Raw genomic sequence first — 13,570 nt, 5'->3', positions numbered from 1 at the left:
TAGATCAGCCCAGTAGTAATTGTAGCCGTCAGGGCCGTCGAGGTTCCACTTCTTTTCGTCAGACCAAATGATCTTGGAGAATTGATCGCCCCAGTCACGCGCCTCAGACGCCCACAGCACGCGTGCTTTTTCGTGGGCTCGTGTCATCATTGGCGCAGCAATTCGCTTCTTGTATTTGAGTTTTCCGCTAATGTTGAGGAGCTGGCACACACGGCGAGGACCCACTGGCATGGAATGCCGATCGACGAGCTCGGCCGCGGTGAACTTGCCACTTCTTGCCGAGCGGATGAGTCGTCGGTGCAGAGCACTGCTTATGGTGGACGGACGTCCCGTCGATTTCGCAGTCCCGTAGGCTGCTGGATTGTCCAGGAATCCTTGGATGCAGCCTCGGGACCGTCCCAACTCATTGGCGATGAAGTTGGTGGACTTGCCTTCCCGACGATGAACGAGAACCTCGATCTTCTCGTCTTCGGTCAAAGGATCGCCCTTTGGCATTGAGTTGATGTCTAGAGTGTGTTGTGTTGTGAGTTTGACTTGTAGGTGTAGTCTGTGTGTGAATTACCTTCGATTTGGATGCGTTTTGTGCCTCAAAATGGGAAATGGTGGTGACTGTCATATCATTATTTCCCGCCCACATTTGAACTCCCGCCGTTTTCTCGATCCCCATGCCTCCGATCGTCAAATCGCAGTCGTCACTGGACAGACATTTGCTGTCTTTGTGATTGGTTAAAATTATATTGCATTTAAGCTAATCACACATGAGTAACAACTGGATTCATGGGGTGTCATATCATTATTTCCACCACTTTAGTCATTCTCGGCTACCTGTAGTGGGAAGTGCATAGGGCCCCAAAGGCCCCGGTTTCACAGTCAATACTATCTTTTTCTTTTCTTTTTTCCAGATTGACCAAGCCTTAAAGTAGCGATCAACGAAAGAGCTTCCGCCGACAGAATTGCGGCACATCTGCGTAGCGGAGGTTGTGTGTATAATTTTGTACAGGCGGTGCCTTGGCGAGGAGTAAGCCCCAATCGTGAACTTTACCGAATGTCCAATCGTTTCATCTTGTCGGGAAAAGCAGCGTCGAACATGTTATACAGTTTTTATATTACTCCCTCCGTGTCACTATAAGTGCGCGACTCAGAAAAATAAAGTATAACGTTACCTCCTCGTATAAAAATACAAAACACTCCAAGATCCTACCTATAACGATCATGCACTTATAAAGGTGTAACGATAGCCCAATCATAACAATCAAAATGCATGTCTCAGGACCAATCCCGTGGCCGGGTGGCAGTTGTACTTGGCTGCGAGTGTTTGACTGAGGCCATTGGGAAGCCTGACCAAGTAGCTGACGTTGTTGTGCAGCAGCACTTCACGGAGTATGGCCTCGCGCTCGCTGTTCGTCAGGTTGCGCTTTTTGATGGTCATTCCTGAATGTTTGTCATTCCGAGTGTTGTTTTATATAAATTGTTTTATTGATGTATTGAAATCATCACAGCGCCTTTATTTCGTTGAATTTTCCGCTCGAAGTTGGAGCAAATCGGGGGTTTTGGCACTGGCTTTCGAATGGTCCAATCGGAGCGACTAATTTTGAACCCAAGAGGGCGATTTCGATTGTCAAAAACGTTAGTTGCACTTCTAAATTTAGCTACTTTAACACTTTATAAATGTACTATTATTAAGAGGTTCTGAGGATTTCGTCACCCAAATCAGGCATACATTATTAAAGTGACTTACTGGCCAGGAATTAAATTCACATACCGGTAGGAAAATTTCAATTTTAGAAATCCAACGAGCAAATTGACCATGCGATACAAATGATGCGACCTGCATAAAGTTATAAAGCTCTTCACGATCTTCAAAATGCATATTTTCGCAGCCTCATCGGTTTATATCCAATCCAATGGCTTCATTCTGTAATGAGGAGTTTTCATTGGATATGATTATATTCAGCCAAAGGATCAGGAAACCACCTTGATGTTGCCCAATACAAAGTTCAACTTGTATGTTAGCGTTATTATAATGCGTTCAAATTTAATGTAGAATTGACAGTGAGTTCATGTATTAAATATAATGCGTCATGACACCCCAGGTATAATACTTTGTAAATAAATATTCCATACATACAAAACTAAGATACAGTATTACTACCGTTCGCAAAATAAAAAGCCAAAAAAGTTTCACCAATTCTTTAACGTAACGCTATAATTTCAAAATACAAATCGATTATTGGGATATTTCAGGCATTTCTTGGCACTAAAAACCGCAGCTGGATTTATATTTTCCAACGCCACTCTTAGATTTTTTTTATTCGAGGGACATTTTGTGGTAGAGTGCTTCAAACATTTACATTTCAGTGCACAAAAGCGTTCGCGATATTGATGGTTTACCTTAAAACTTTGTCAGAATTATGGTGCAAGAAGCCTAGAAACGACGATATTTTGAGCACTTTTTGGAGTGTTATACCATGTGCAGTATTATTCTTTCTGGCAAATTAGCCACAAAAACGATAGATCTCGACAAAACGAATCGATCATGTGGTTTCAATTCACAATTGACGAAGAAATGAAAGAGCTATTTTAGTTTAACCTATCGACTTGCTGCAACAGAAATATATGGGCTCGGACGAATTTTGGCCACCCCATCCATCTTGACGTTTGTATAAATCAATTATCCGTACAATCTATCCGTACATTCATTGAGTTTAACCTATGTTTATCCTATATTTAACGTGGTAAGGCACTATTTACAGTTAACGTTCATCAAGTAGGTTTACCCCAAAATCTATAGGTTAAATAGAAAAACGTAGGTAATAGAATTTGGCCTAAGGGTCGTGTCTACTGTAGCTCTTGCACCATACACAAATTCAGTGCACATGCCTTACTAGTACAGTTAGGTAGTACAAAATCCTAAAATGCATCCATTTTTGATTCCATCACGTTTCCACAATGCAAAACCCACTGGTCGGGGTATGACTGTAGGCATGTCTTGCATAATGCTGTATAACTCTGGAAAGAAATATAGGGAAATCTCTGTAAAATGGTACAGATGTAACTAACAGTGTAAGCATCGTTGTTTGGTGATGTTCTTGAGATCAGTAACAACAATGAAGTCTTCTGTACCAGTATGATCTAGAGGTCTATTAATGCATGCCACTCGCAAAATCGAGTAACGATGTGGTTAATGGGGTGTCGGAATGAGTATCTTGTCGGAATATTCATGCTATTGGTATGTATAAAGTCAGTTTACGTATACAAACAATGATTTGGCGAATAATCAGCACACAAATCCAAAATTTGGTAGCCCAGTACTAGTACTAACGTTACTGTAGTATGGATAGTACTGTAGTATGTATGTTCGTACTGGTAACGTTTGTGGTAAATTTACTCGGACTACCCTGTAACGTACTTCGAAGTACTAGTATTTAGATTTGGACAGTGGCTACACGTACTACTGGTAGTACAATAATCAAGTGAGGGTAAGATCTTTCCTGCTCCAACAAGGCATATATATCTATACAATATCAATTTGTAATTACACTGTATGCAGGGCGGACCTGTCTTTGCAGTGCGTGCGTGGGAGCGAGGACATGACTTACTGTATAACTTAGTACAGTGTACACCTGATAGACTTCTGCACGATTGACAGCTTGTGCTTGTGTGGTACAGTACGTCGTGTGCTATGGAATTCATGAATTCATGGCGGAAAGGGGTGGAGCTGTCTGTGGCTGGTACTTACAGTGAGTACATCCTTGGAACATGTTGAAACGTCCACTTGAAACGAGATCTGAAACCGATCACGTTGAACTGTCGATGTCCACATACTGTATTGACGGGGTTTTCATAGTCTGTGAATAAACTCTACAAATATTCCAACACGATTGGTTGTATCGAAGCTTGTTTCTTCACCTTGCACTGACGTCAGGCCGACTGCACCTGAGATGATCCTGAGATTGCCTCTATCATTGAATACCTGTACAATCGGATGTTGAATATCGAATGCGGACTTCATATTTGTATCTCCAAACCTGCATAAATACATACTATCGGCCTGCGCGTTTTGGAATTCCAGTCGCGGCCTCACTTGGCAATCATCATCTTCGTCCACGATCAAACATGCTGAGCGATCGGATTCTCGTGGAAACCACCAACGACCAAGTGGTCGTGACCCTTCGAGCTTACTCCACTCCCTTCCGAGTCGGTACCCTCATTACCGCTGGCACCGCCGCTACCTTCGGGGTGCTGTGCATCTGCCTGACGCCGACGACTCTGTTCATTCTGGGCGTGTGCGCAGCGTTCATTGCAAGCACGGCAGTGTTTGTTGGGGTGCAGTGGCTTGTGTATGGCTTCGAACAATTCACGGTGGCCGCGTCCACATTGACGTATGAATGGGGTATCCCTGGAACCGGGCTTGGGAGCGCCACCGCGTTCAACGCCGACATCATGGGGCCCATCCAGATCCATGCCGATGGCGCACTGGGGTTCACATACCAAGGCCAAGTCGTTCGAGTGGGAAAAGTGTTGCGGGCGCGCGAAAAGTTGGAGTTCTTGGACCTCCTCCTGCTCCACCTTCCAGCCCGCCTCGTGAGTGTCCCTCCCGTAGCCATGGGCGATGTGTATTACCCCGTCGATGGGAAACTCCCAGCGGCCCCGTCGTCGAGTGTTGTGCCATCTCAGGCGCAACCGCCGTTGGCGCCAATCCGCGTGACCGCTACGCCTGCTGAAGCCCATATATAACCACCGCTTTACCATATAGTGTGTGCGTCGCCAAAAGGAAGGGCCAGCAGTGTATTAATAACATAACACTTTATCGCATTCGACATCTTACATGTGACGTTCAGTAGTACGACTAATAATATTGTCGTTTTACAGTTAACTAGTTATTGGAGATTCGGTATGAATTCCCGGACCCCGTTCAATCGAATCTCGCCGACCGAATCCAGCAACAATCTCTCCCATTGGTCAATCCGAAATTACTTGTCGCTGATTGGCTACAATACATTTTCGAGTTTCTACTGGAAAGGACGAAGTGGATAATGGCCAATCAGATGTCTCGGCTCTATTTGTGCTCGATAGAACGAACCATGCAAAATTGGGAAATTTGAAGAAAATCGACAATACCCAAAGTTGGGCTTTTGTGCTCCAGTTTAGAATCAACACAACAATACATACTATGAACCGAACGACAAAGAACGTTCTACTGGTAGGCAAATTGGATGAACTATCGTGGTATGTACCAGCCGGTATACTAGGAACGTTAAGGAGGAGGCCGAAGATTCTGCTCAGAAGGTAATTATTTCTATAGCGAAACGTAAACGTTCTCCGATTCTTGCCCCCATATTATCATTTCTTGCCCACTTTCATTTTTCACCGTAAAGTTAATTCAAGTCAAACAATACGTGAATTAACAGTAAAAGACCTTGTCCCACTTTTTGGTAGAAAAAGGAAGACTTAAAATCATGTTGAAAATCGTATTGATGTCGATGGAAAATGAGCTAATCGAGTGAAAATATCCATACGCCGAAAACAGTTCCGAGCCTTTCTTGATTTTATCCAGTTACCTCTCATAACGCAAATGAAATTGAAGCTTACTACAGTAGTAGTCACGGAACTGCGCCCAAAAAGCTAAGGGGTCAAAACGAGGGCAATGATTGATCGTTTAACTGTAAGTCATTCGAAGTACTCGGGAATGTATTTCTATTTTTATACGGACGTTAACTCCCAGTGTTAAGACGTACGAATGAACTAATTTGTCTGAAAAATTGTTTACTTAAATCAAGAGAAGAAATCTTCATGAAATTTTATTGAGCGACATGAGGAGGGGCGATTCTGTACTGTCTATATTTAGCTCATTATATATTTACTTACGACTTAGACGTATTAATATTAATACGTCAAAATATACTTATTCGTCTTGGACGTACTTAAAATGGTCCTAGGGGAGTTAATGTTGGTATGTGATTCGACTCGTACTTGATGTCATCAGCTTCAGACGACTTTGCTGTCTATGATGTGTCGCGTTCGTAGATTGGCGTGCGGTGCACTACTGTACGTCGTACGACAGTGGGAAGCACTACTATTAATAGCACGAAGTAGTAGTTTTAGGAAATACTTACCAACGTTTGCACTGTAGTACCGTGTAACGTATATAGATTTGGACAGTGGCGGGCCAATTATCCGGATACGGATAGTGTCCATTTACAATAATCAAGTGTAATAATCCAACTATATAATTTTACAGAGGAATATATAATTTTATAGATGAGTCCAAATCTATATGACTGTCTAAACCTATGTACGCTACACGGGTACAGTAATACAATCCCTTGTCAGTATACAACTACGTAATAAGCTAAATATGGAATACAAAGCTCGTGCGTTTTCTGTACTACCAGAGTTGCCTATGATGCCTAGGCTTCTCTCCATTCTCGGTCGATTATGATTTCCATAAACCAACTCGCACTGTCCGTACATACCGTACGTTGCGTACCCGATCCAAGGCGTAGTAGTAATATAAGATTAATTGTAAATAAATAGAAACGACCAACTAACTATACACTTCACAGTCGCGCGACGTCCATTTGCTGTAGCCGGTGCAATAGCTCCACTGCCGTGGGTCGTAACATTGGATCAAACTGAGTGCAGTCATTCAAAAGTAGCGCAATCGGCGGCGGACACGACGAGGACGGCGCCACTTTGATCTGGCCTTGCATGATTTTCATCACAACCGCCATGGGCACCATCACGTCGCCAAACTCTGTCGTCATGCCATCAAATGGAACTTTGTGGGTGTCCAATTCCGACAAGAGCATTCCTAATACAATATCAATCATTGAACACAAATACATCCACGGTACAGATTCTATCAAGTTATTACTCGAGTCAGTCAGCTGTGGTTGATACTAATTGATTATATATAAATTACTTGGAAGTTCGCAGTATTGAACCAAAAGCTGAAATATATTGACAAAAGCACAGCTATTTATTTCACCACGTTGAAGCCTTCGATACTCACGTTTACACAGTAGTAACGAATGGATCAACACTCTTGAGTGTCTTTTATCGAATCGAATACATATACATATATATATATATATATATATATACAGGCAAGTGTGAAAGGACCCAAATGCATTGCTTTCTATTATTTTCACTTTTGTTTTCGACGAACATGACCAAATATATATATAATTCGAAATAGGATTGGGGCTGCTCCACTCGTAGGACAGTATAGTAGTATACCAAATCGACAGCCAATCAATTGATCGACCGATCAAAACCCACCACACGAATCAAATGGCCAATCTAATACCCACTTTAACCATTCAAATTAAAATAGTAATACGAACAATCGATTGGATGGTTTTGGTGAATCTGCACAGAAATATCCACACTTTTGGCTGAAAGCACAATACAAGCAACGTACCAAAGCTGTAAATGTCGGCAGCCACAGTGAGCTGGCCCCCCTTGAGAACTTCCGGAGCAGCCCACATAAATGTACCAACTTCGTGGCTCATAGTTCGAGACACGAGTTCCCTGGAAATTCCAAAGTCCGACAGCTTGCTGGGCTTGTGGGTATCCAGGAGCACATTGCGGGACTTGAGATCTCGGTGGATGATGTTTTGGTCGTGGAGGTACACCAGCGCGGCTGCCACGTCATGAGCACATTGTACTTTGCGGCTCCACGGCATGGCCACGTGTATATCCAGATGGTCTTTTAAATCGCCCAAGTTCATGTACTCGACAACTAGATGCACCGCATCGAGCGAGTGCCAGCACGCGCCAATGAATCGCACGACGTTCGGGTGCTGGAGCCTAGTAAAACTTGGTCAATTACAAGATGATGATGATATGATCGTCAAATCCGTTTATATTTGGACTTTATAGAGTCGAATCGAATCAAGTTGAGAACGTCATAGCGAATCAAAGGACACGAACGAGACATTTTCAACCAATCATCGATTGGATTCAAATCATACTCGAAATTGGACTAAGGTGCTGCTCAATCGAACGAGCAGCAGATCGATGTATCGACCAATCAAAATCCAGGTTACGAATCAAGTAGCCAATCCTAGTTAACATTGAATTCGTGTATGACTTGAATTAGTGTGACACGGGGGGATTTTTTCATACAAAAGTCAGAATACTCGATCGATTTGGCAAAGAATCCGCATAAAAGTCCAAAGTTTGGGTAATAACAACAGGACAATTGATTGACGATAACTTATCAAATAGGCAGTAAACGAATCCAAAGTGGACGGCATATATATGACAGACACAAAGTCGTACTTGGCCATTAACGTAACTTCGTTAATAAAACGCTGGACAGACCCTGACGTGCGAATTCGACCTTCTACCATCGACTTCACCGCCACTTGTTGTTGGTTGAACCTGCCAAGCCACACGGAACCAAAGCCACCTGTGGCCTACAACCATCGATTAACGCAACCAACTAACTAACAACTCTCGTCCTCACCAGTCGCGTGGTGCGCTCCACGAGGGCGATATCCAATCGGTATGCTTCCAGGTCGTGCCAGTCCAGCGGCACACTGGGGCGATACTCGAGCATCCACTCGGTGGTTTCCACGGGCATAATGGAGCCTTGCTGGCCCATTACGTGGAGAAGACACGACGAGAACGGCGCCTGGACAGCTCGGGGATTCGTACCGCGTCGTTGTTCGGGTGCGTTTTCAGACACGTACACTAGCCGACACCAGTATGCCACCATGCCGACGATGCCTAGGACGATGCCCAGTGTAATGCCAACCATCACCCCTAGCTCCATGGACCCTTGATTCTCATACTCTGGTCGCTCTATCGGCACAAGGACGCCATCGAGGTTGCCACTGCTCATCTCTTCAAAGAGATGGCGATGGATGGCCCGTTGCACCTCCAATTGTGTCGAACAATGGCTAACGTTGATTGGTCCAATTCGGTCAACAAACCTCAAATTGCCCCGGCGCTTGAACAATACAAGGGTTTTGCACTGGAGCATTAGGCAATTCCATGCTATTTAGGACATGTTTGGATACAGAAATAGGATCAACCATCCAATATGTCGGATCAGATGGTGGCTGAGCCAGGTGCCAAGGACGGAGGAGGACTACAAACCTGTCATACAGTTACTCCAGTACACTGTACTACAGTACTACTACGTAGTAATAACTACTACTTTTAATTAATAGTACTAAAGTTAGTACTGACTCCGGAGTACAGTACAGTACTACAGTATGTAGTACAGTATTAATAGTTCGTGGAGTTACTATGTACTAGTACTTCGAAGTACTACAGTACTGTACGTAATTAAAAGTACAGTACTGGTACATGTAAAGATGGCGACGATTTTACGACTCCAGGAAGCATGGATCAACGGACAGACGCAAGCCAACTTGGCCGCTAAGCTTACTGACGTTTGTGGATTGGTATATGCTTGTACCTATGTTTGTAAACTGCACTGTACCAACTTGGCCGCTAAGCTTACTGACGTTTGTGGATTGGTATATGCTTGTACCTATGTTTGTAAACTGCACTGTACCAACTTGGCCGCTAAGCTTACTGACGTTTGTGGATTGGTATATGCTTGTACCTATGTTTGTAAACTGCACTGTACCATTGTGCGACAAGAATAGTAGTACGAATTACAAATTGAATGAATACAATGAAATCTGGAGGCTAAACCATTTCCCAGCATAACCTACACCACATGGTCGTGGTCGTGTCACGTTCCCGTAGTGTTTACGCTAACTACGGTGGTAGTCTATTTGATGTCTAAATACGTCACCAGAAACTCATATTTACCCTTCAATACCAAGGCATATGTCCGATTTTACTTTGATTTTACTATTCGAGAGCAGAATATTCACGACGTCAAATTAAACGATTGGTGAGTTCTTCACGGTAGCTGCCGCCAGTGTGACAACATCAAGCAATCCAATTCCATGCCAGAAGCCCCGACAAACGTCGGCGAGGCAGATCGGCAGCCCCTGGTGGAAGGGGAACCGTGCGATACCAACGGGGCATGCAAGTCGAGATGCTGCTCTGGACTGCACAATGTATGCCTAGCCAACAGCACACTCGGTGCCAACGCTACGTCGTCCCCCGAGTCGTGTTTAGTCGACTCGACCACCCTGCCCCCAACCACGACCAAGACTTTCCACACATGTACCGTTGACACATGCGTTCAACTAGAGGTCATCATGACTGCGTTCGTAGTGGCGCAAGACCTACCTCGAAATGCCACGTTCTACATCGGTGTCGGCGTCGGTGTGGTCGTCGGCATCGCAATCCTCGTGTTGTTCGTGTGGCGTACTTCCAGGCCAGACCCGATCGAAAAGTACGTCGACATGTCCACTACAGACGTGGTCACGATGAACGGCAGCGATCGCCCGCGCACACGACACGCTAAACCACCAGTAATGTTGCACTGCTAGATCCACTAACACCAGCCATGGACTCATTCGACTGACTGGTGTTCTTTGCATATCTCTCCAGGTTGCCGCTGCTGCCTTGGTGTTGTCGGACGCAGACAAAGCCTGCCTCGAAGCGTTTCGTTTAGACGGCTCCAAACTCGAACTCGATTTACATTTGGTAAAACATACATACTTTCAATATATATATATATACTACTTAGTAGTATTTATGTATTTTTATATAGTGTTCGTGGCATGAATTGTTTTTTTTAGGTCTTTGTTTCTTGTATATATTTTTAATAAATGTTGTGTATTCAAACGTTTTTGTCGAGCTATTGCTAAATATTTTAAAAATTTAGAACAGGTCAATCATGTTTCTTTTTTTTATTCAACATATATATATAGAATATATATATATATATACTACGTAGTATATTATATAATGTTCATTTCGCCATCTGAAATCTCGCTTATTGCGGATTGGCGACAATAATGCTTTTTGTGTGTTTTTGTTTTCAACAGAATCATACAGTACTATTGTGAATTCGCTATAAATATCCAAAATTCGCCTGGTTTGTCGAATCAATATTGAATTACGCTGGAGTTCTGATTGGTTGATATATTTGTCCTTTCTGCAAGAGCCTATCAAATCCACTCAAAATTGGATTAGCCAATAGCGTCGATTCGTGATTCGATTCGGCGGCGAGATTCGATTCCACGGGGTCTGGAAATTCGTATCGAATCCACAATAACGTTATGTCGACTCTTTTAATACATGTACTTTGAAGCCAACTCGTACATCATAAAACGTGAAACCACCTGTAGCCAAAATTTAGCATACTGCAAAATGGATATCTCCTGTTACTAAAATAACCATATAAAAAAAAAAATATGACATAAATCTAGATAAATGGGGGCCATGACCCACCATATATTCTCTTGAATATAGAAAATAATATTGTCGTTCTAGGCCACGGGAGGGTACGGCACAGTATGGCGCGGCACATATAACGGCGACGTTGTGGCAGTGAAGATGCTATTTGAAGATCGAAAGTCCGCTGCGGGGGTGTCTAAATTCATCGCCGAAGTCGGACTTATGGCTAAGCTGGGTAGCCCATACATTGTGTCGTTCATTGGGGCGACGTGGACGACACTCGAGGCGCTGGCTCTGGTGGTCGAGTACATGAACTTGGGCGATCTGAGCGACTTTCTCAGGCAGCACACTCCGGGCGAGTTTGCATGGCCTGCCAAGCGGCAATGTGCCATGGACGTGCTCCAAGGACTGATATATTTACACGATCAAAAGATCATACACAGAGATATCAAGTCGCGCAATGTACTGCTGGACACTGCGAAACCTTCCAAGTTGTCGGATTTTGGAGTGTCGAGAGAAGTCAGCTCTAAAACCATGTCGCAGGAAGTTGGCACATATTTATGGACTGCGCCCGAGATTCTGCGCGGGGACCGGTATACCGTCGCGGCGGATGTGTATAGTTTTGGTAGGATGGACCTGTAAACTGTATGAGTGTATATATATATATACTGTATATATATTTACTGTATATATATATATGAAATGATTGGATAGTTGAATATGTACTGTATAATCTGTACTCGTGGGGTTGTTTATGGATGAGTTGTATTGTGAATGTGCTGTCTAGAATTCCCTATACTAGTGTTTGGACCACCTGGTGTGGTTAGGTATCGTTTGAACTGTGTTGGTGGTGGTGTTGGAGTTATATATATATATCTGCATAAATCATGCGGAATATATATATATATATTCCGCATTATGAATTGTTCCTTGTTATTGTGTACCCTTGTTTGTGTTCGTAGGGCGTCGTGTCAACGGTTTTCTTGTAATATATATCCTCCGTATGATGGGTTATTCCTTGTTTTCGTGTACCCTTGCCTGTGTTTCATAGCACGGTTGTGTATCCAACGCGTGTATTTGTTTGGTGTTTTGCATGGAAGTGTCGGCGCGATGACATTTGCTGACTTGAGCCTCTTTGTTCGTCAACATATACTATATATTTGTGTTTATATATATATATATATATATGGATTACACTGATCGTCTCTGATTGTGATATTTTGTCCTTTTACTCCAAATTTGGACTTTAGCACTGATTCGCCAAATCTATCAATCGATTCTTTGTCCTGACTTTTGTATATAAAGATCGTCCAGTATCACACTAATTTCAGTCACACACTAATTCAGTGTTGAATTGGTCCAAGAATGAATTTGGTTGGCTCCTTAATTCGTGTTGTGGGTTTTGATTGGTCGATATATCGATTCTCTGCCGGTTCAGTAGTGCTGCTCATTCGATTGAGAACCACTCCAATTTCGCATCGACTTGACAATACATATACATATAGGCGTGTTGCTAGGCGAATTCGACTCACACCAGCCCCCGTACCACGGTGTGACTACAACCGACGGCGGCCCCATGTTGGGCGTGTCTATCATGATGAAAGTAATGCAAAACCAGCTCCAAGTGCAAGTCTCGGCGTCGTGTCCTCGCCGCATTGCGTCGCTCGTGAAAATGTGCACTCAAAACGACGCCAAAACCCGACCAACCGCGTCCGAAGTGCTCCAATCGCTGCTGGTGTGGGCAGTCGATGAAGATGTAGGAAATAGCATTTAGCAGTAGTATTTGTGAACTAATTAATTTTATTCGATAAACATAACAGCGTTTCAAGGTGCAGTGGACAAAGGGATGTACTAGTACATACATCCCTTTGTTTCATTTGATACGAAACAATGCTCTTTATTTACGACGCCGAGTATATATCATGCAGTTATTAGTATTGCAGTAATATTAGTACTGTAGTAAATTATTTTATTATTTTGCATCCCTGTACTATATCGTAATATATATTACTGTACCTAGCTACTAGTAGTATTTTATTTTACATCCCTGTACTTATCTCCACGACCAAAACATCATCCACCGAGATCTCAAGTCCCGCAATGTGCTCCTGGATACCCACAAGTCCAGCAAGCTGTCGGACTTTGGAATTTCCAGGGAACTCGTGTCTCGAACTACAGTGCGGGAATAAATGTTAAGACATTCGGTAATTTGGACATTTCCTATGTTTTGCCGAAAGTATTGCCACTAAAAATAGATCCATCGATTGCCAACAACTAGCTCTACTAG

The 13,570-nt window shown here is 43.3% G+C and overlaps 4 protein-coding genes across 5 annotated transcripts in view; 2 read left to right on the top strand and 2 right to left on the bottom strand.

Moving 5' to 3' along the window:
* H257_15920 (hypothetical protein) overlaps positions 1-495 on the bottom strand; it is a gene marked incomplete at both ends in the record, with an annotated part of 2,384 nt that extends 1,889 nt beyond the window's left edge. Inside the window, one exon of the mRNA XM_009844197.1 lies at positions 121-495. Within this exon, the coding sequence (XP_009842499.1) occupies positions 121-495 (375 nt within the window). The remainder of the gene's footprint in view (positions 1-120) is intronic.
* Positions 496-3,997: 3,502 nt separating this feature from the next.
* On the top strand, positions 3,998-4,815 carry H257_15919 (hypothetical protein; the record flags this gene model as incomplete). The annotated part of the gene is made up of 1 exon (XM_009844196.1): positions 3,998-4,815. A coding segment is annotated over one exon (740 nt), but the record flags the coding sequence as incomplete, so codon positions are not given.
* A 1,685-nt stretch (positions 4,816-6,500) lies between these two features.
* On the bottom strand, positions 6,501-8,884 carry H257_15918 (serine/threonine protein kinase). The gene is made up of 4 exons (XM_009844195.1): positions 8,477-8,884; positions 8,290-8,426; positions 7,427-7,815; positions 6,501-6,814 (listed from the first exon to the last, which is right to left on the bottom strand). The coding sequence occupies exons 1-4, from the start codon at positions 8,852-8,854 to the stop codon at positions 6,561-6,563; spliced, it is 1,158 nt and encodes a 385-aa protein (XP_009842497.1). The 5' UTR covers positions 8,855-8,884; the 3' UTR covers positions 6,501-6,560.
* Positions 8,885-9,923: 1,039 nt separating this feature from the next.
* H257_15917 lies at positions 9,924-13,094 on the top strand. Of its 2 annotated transcripts, XM_009844193.1 has the most exons (6): positions 9,924-10,161; positions 10,213-10,333; positions 10,379-10,412; positions 10,492-10,587; positions 11,380-11,908; positions 12,789-13,094. In XM_009844193.1, exons 1-6 carry the CDS (start codon positions 9,939-9,941, stop codon positions 13,055-13,057), a joined length of 1,272 nt encoding a protein of 423 aa, XP_009842495.1. In that variant the 5' UTR covers positions 9,924-9,938; the 3' UTR covers positions 13,058-13,094. The 2 variants fall into 2 exon arrangements, with proteins under 2 accessions (XP_009842495.1, XP_009842496.1); XM_009844194.1 differs by having other exon boundaries at positions 10,213-10,412.
* The last annotated feature ends 476 nt before the right edge of the window (positions 13,095-13,570 follow it).

This window comes from Aphanomyces astaci (assembly GCF_000520075.1).
Source record: "Aphanomyces astaci strain APO3 unplaced genomic scaffold supercont1.77, whole genome shotgun sequence".
Taxonomy (NCBI): Eukaryota; Oomycota; class Saprolegniomycetes; order Saprolegniales; family Verrucalvaceae; genus Aphanomyces; species Aphanomyces astaci.
The sequence above is the reverse complement of the archived record's forward strand: the minus strand, read 5'-3'. Positions and strand labels throughout refer to the sequence as shown.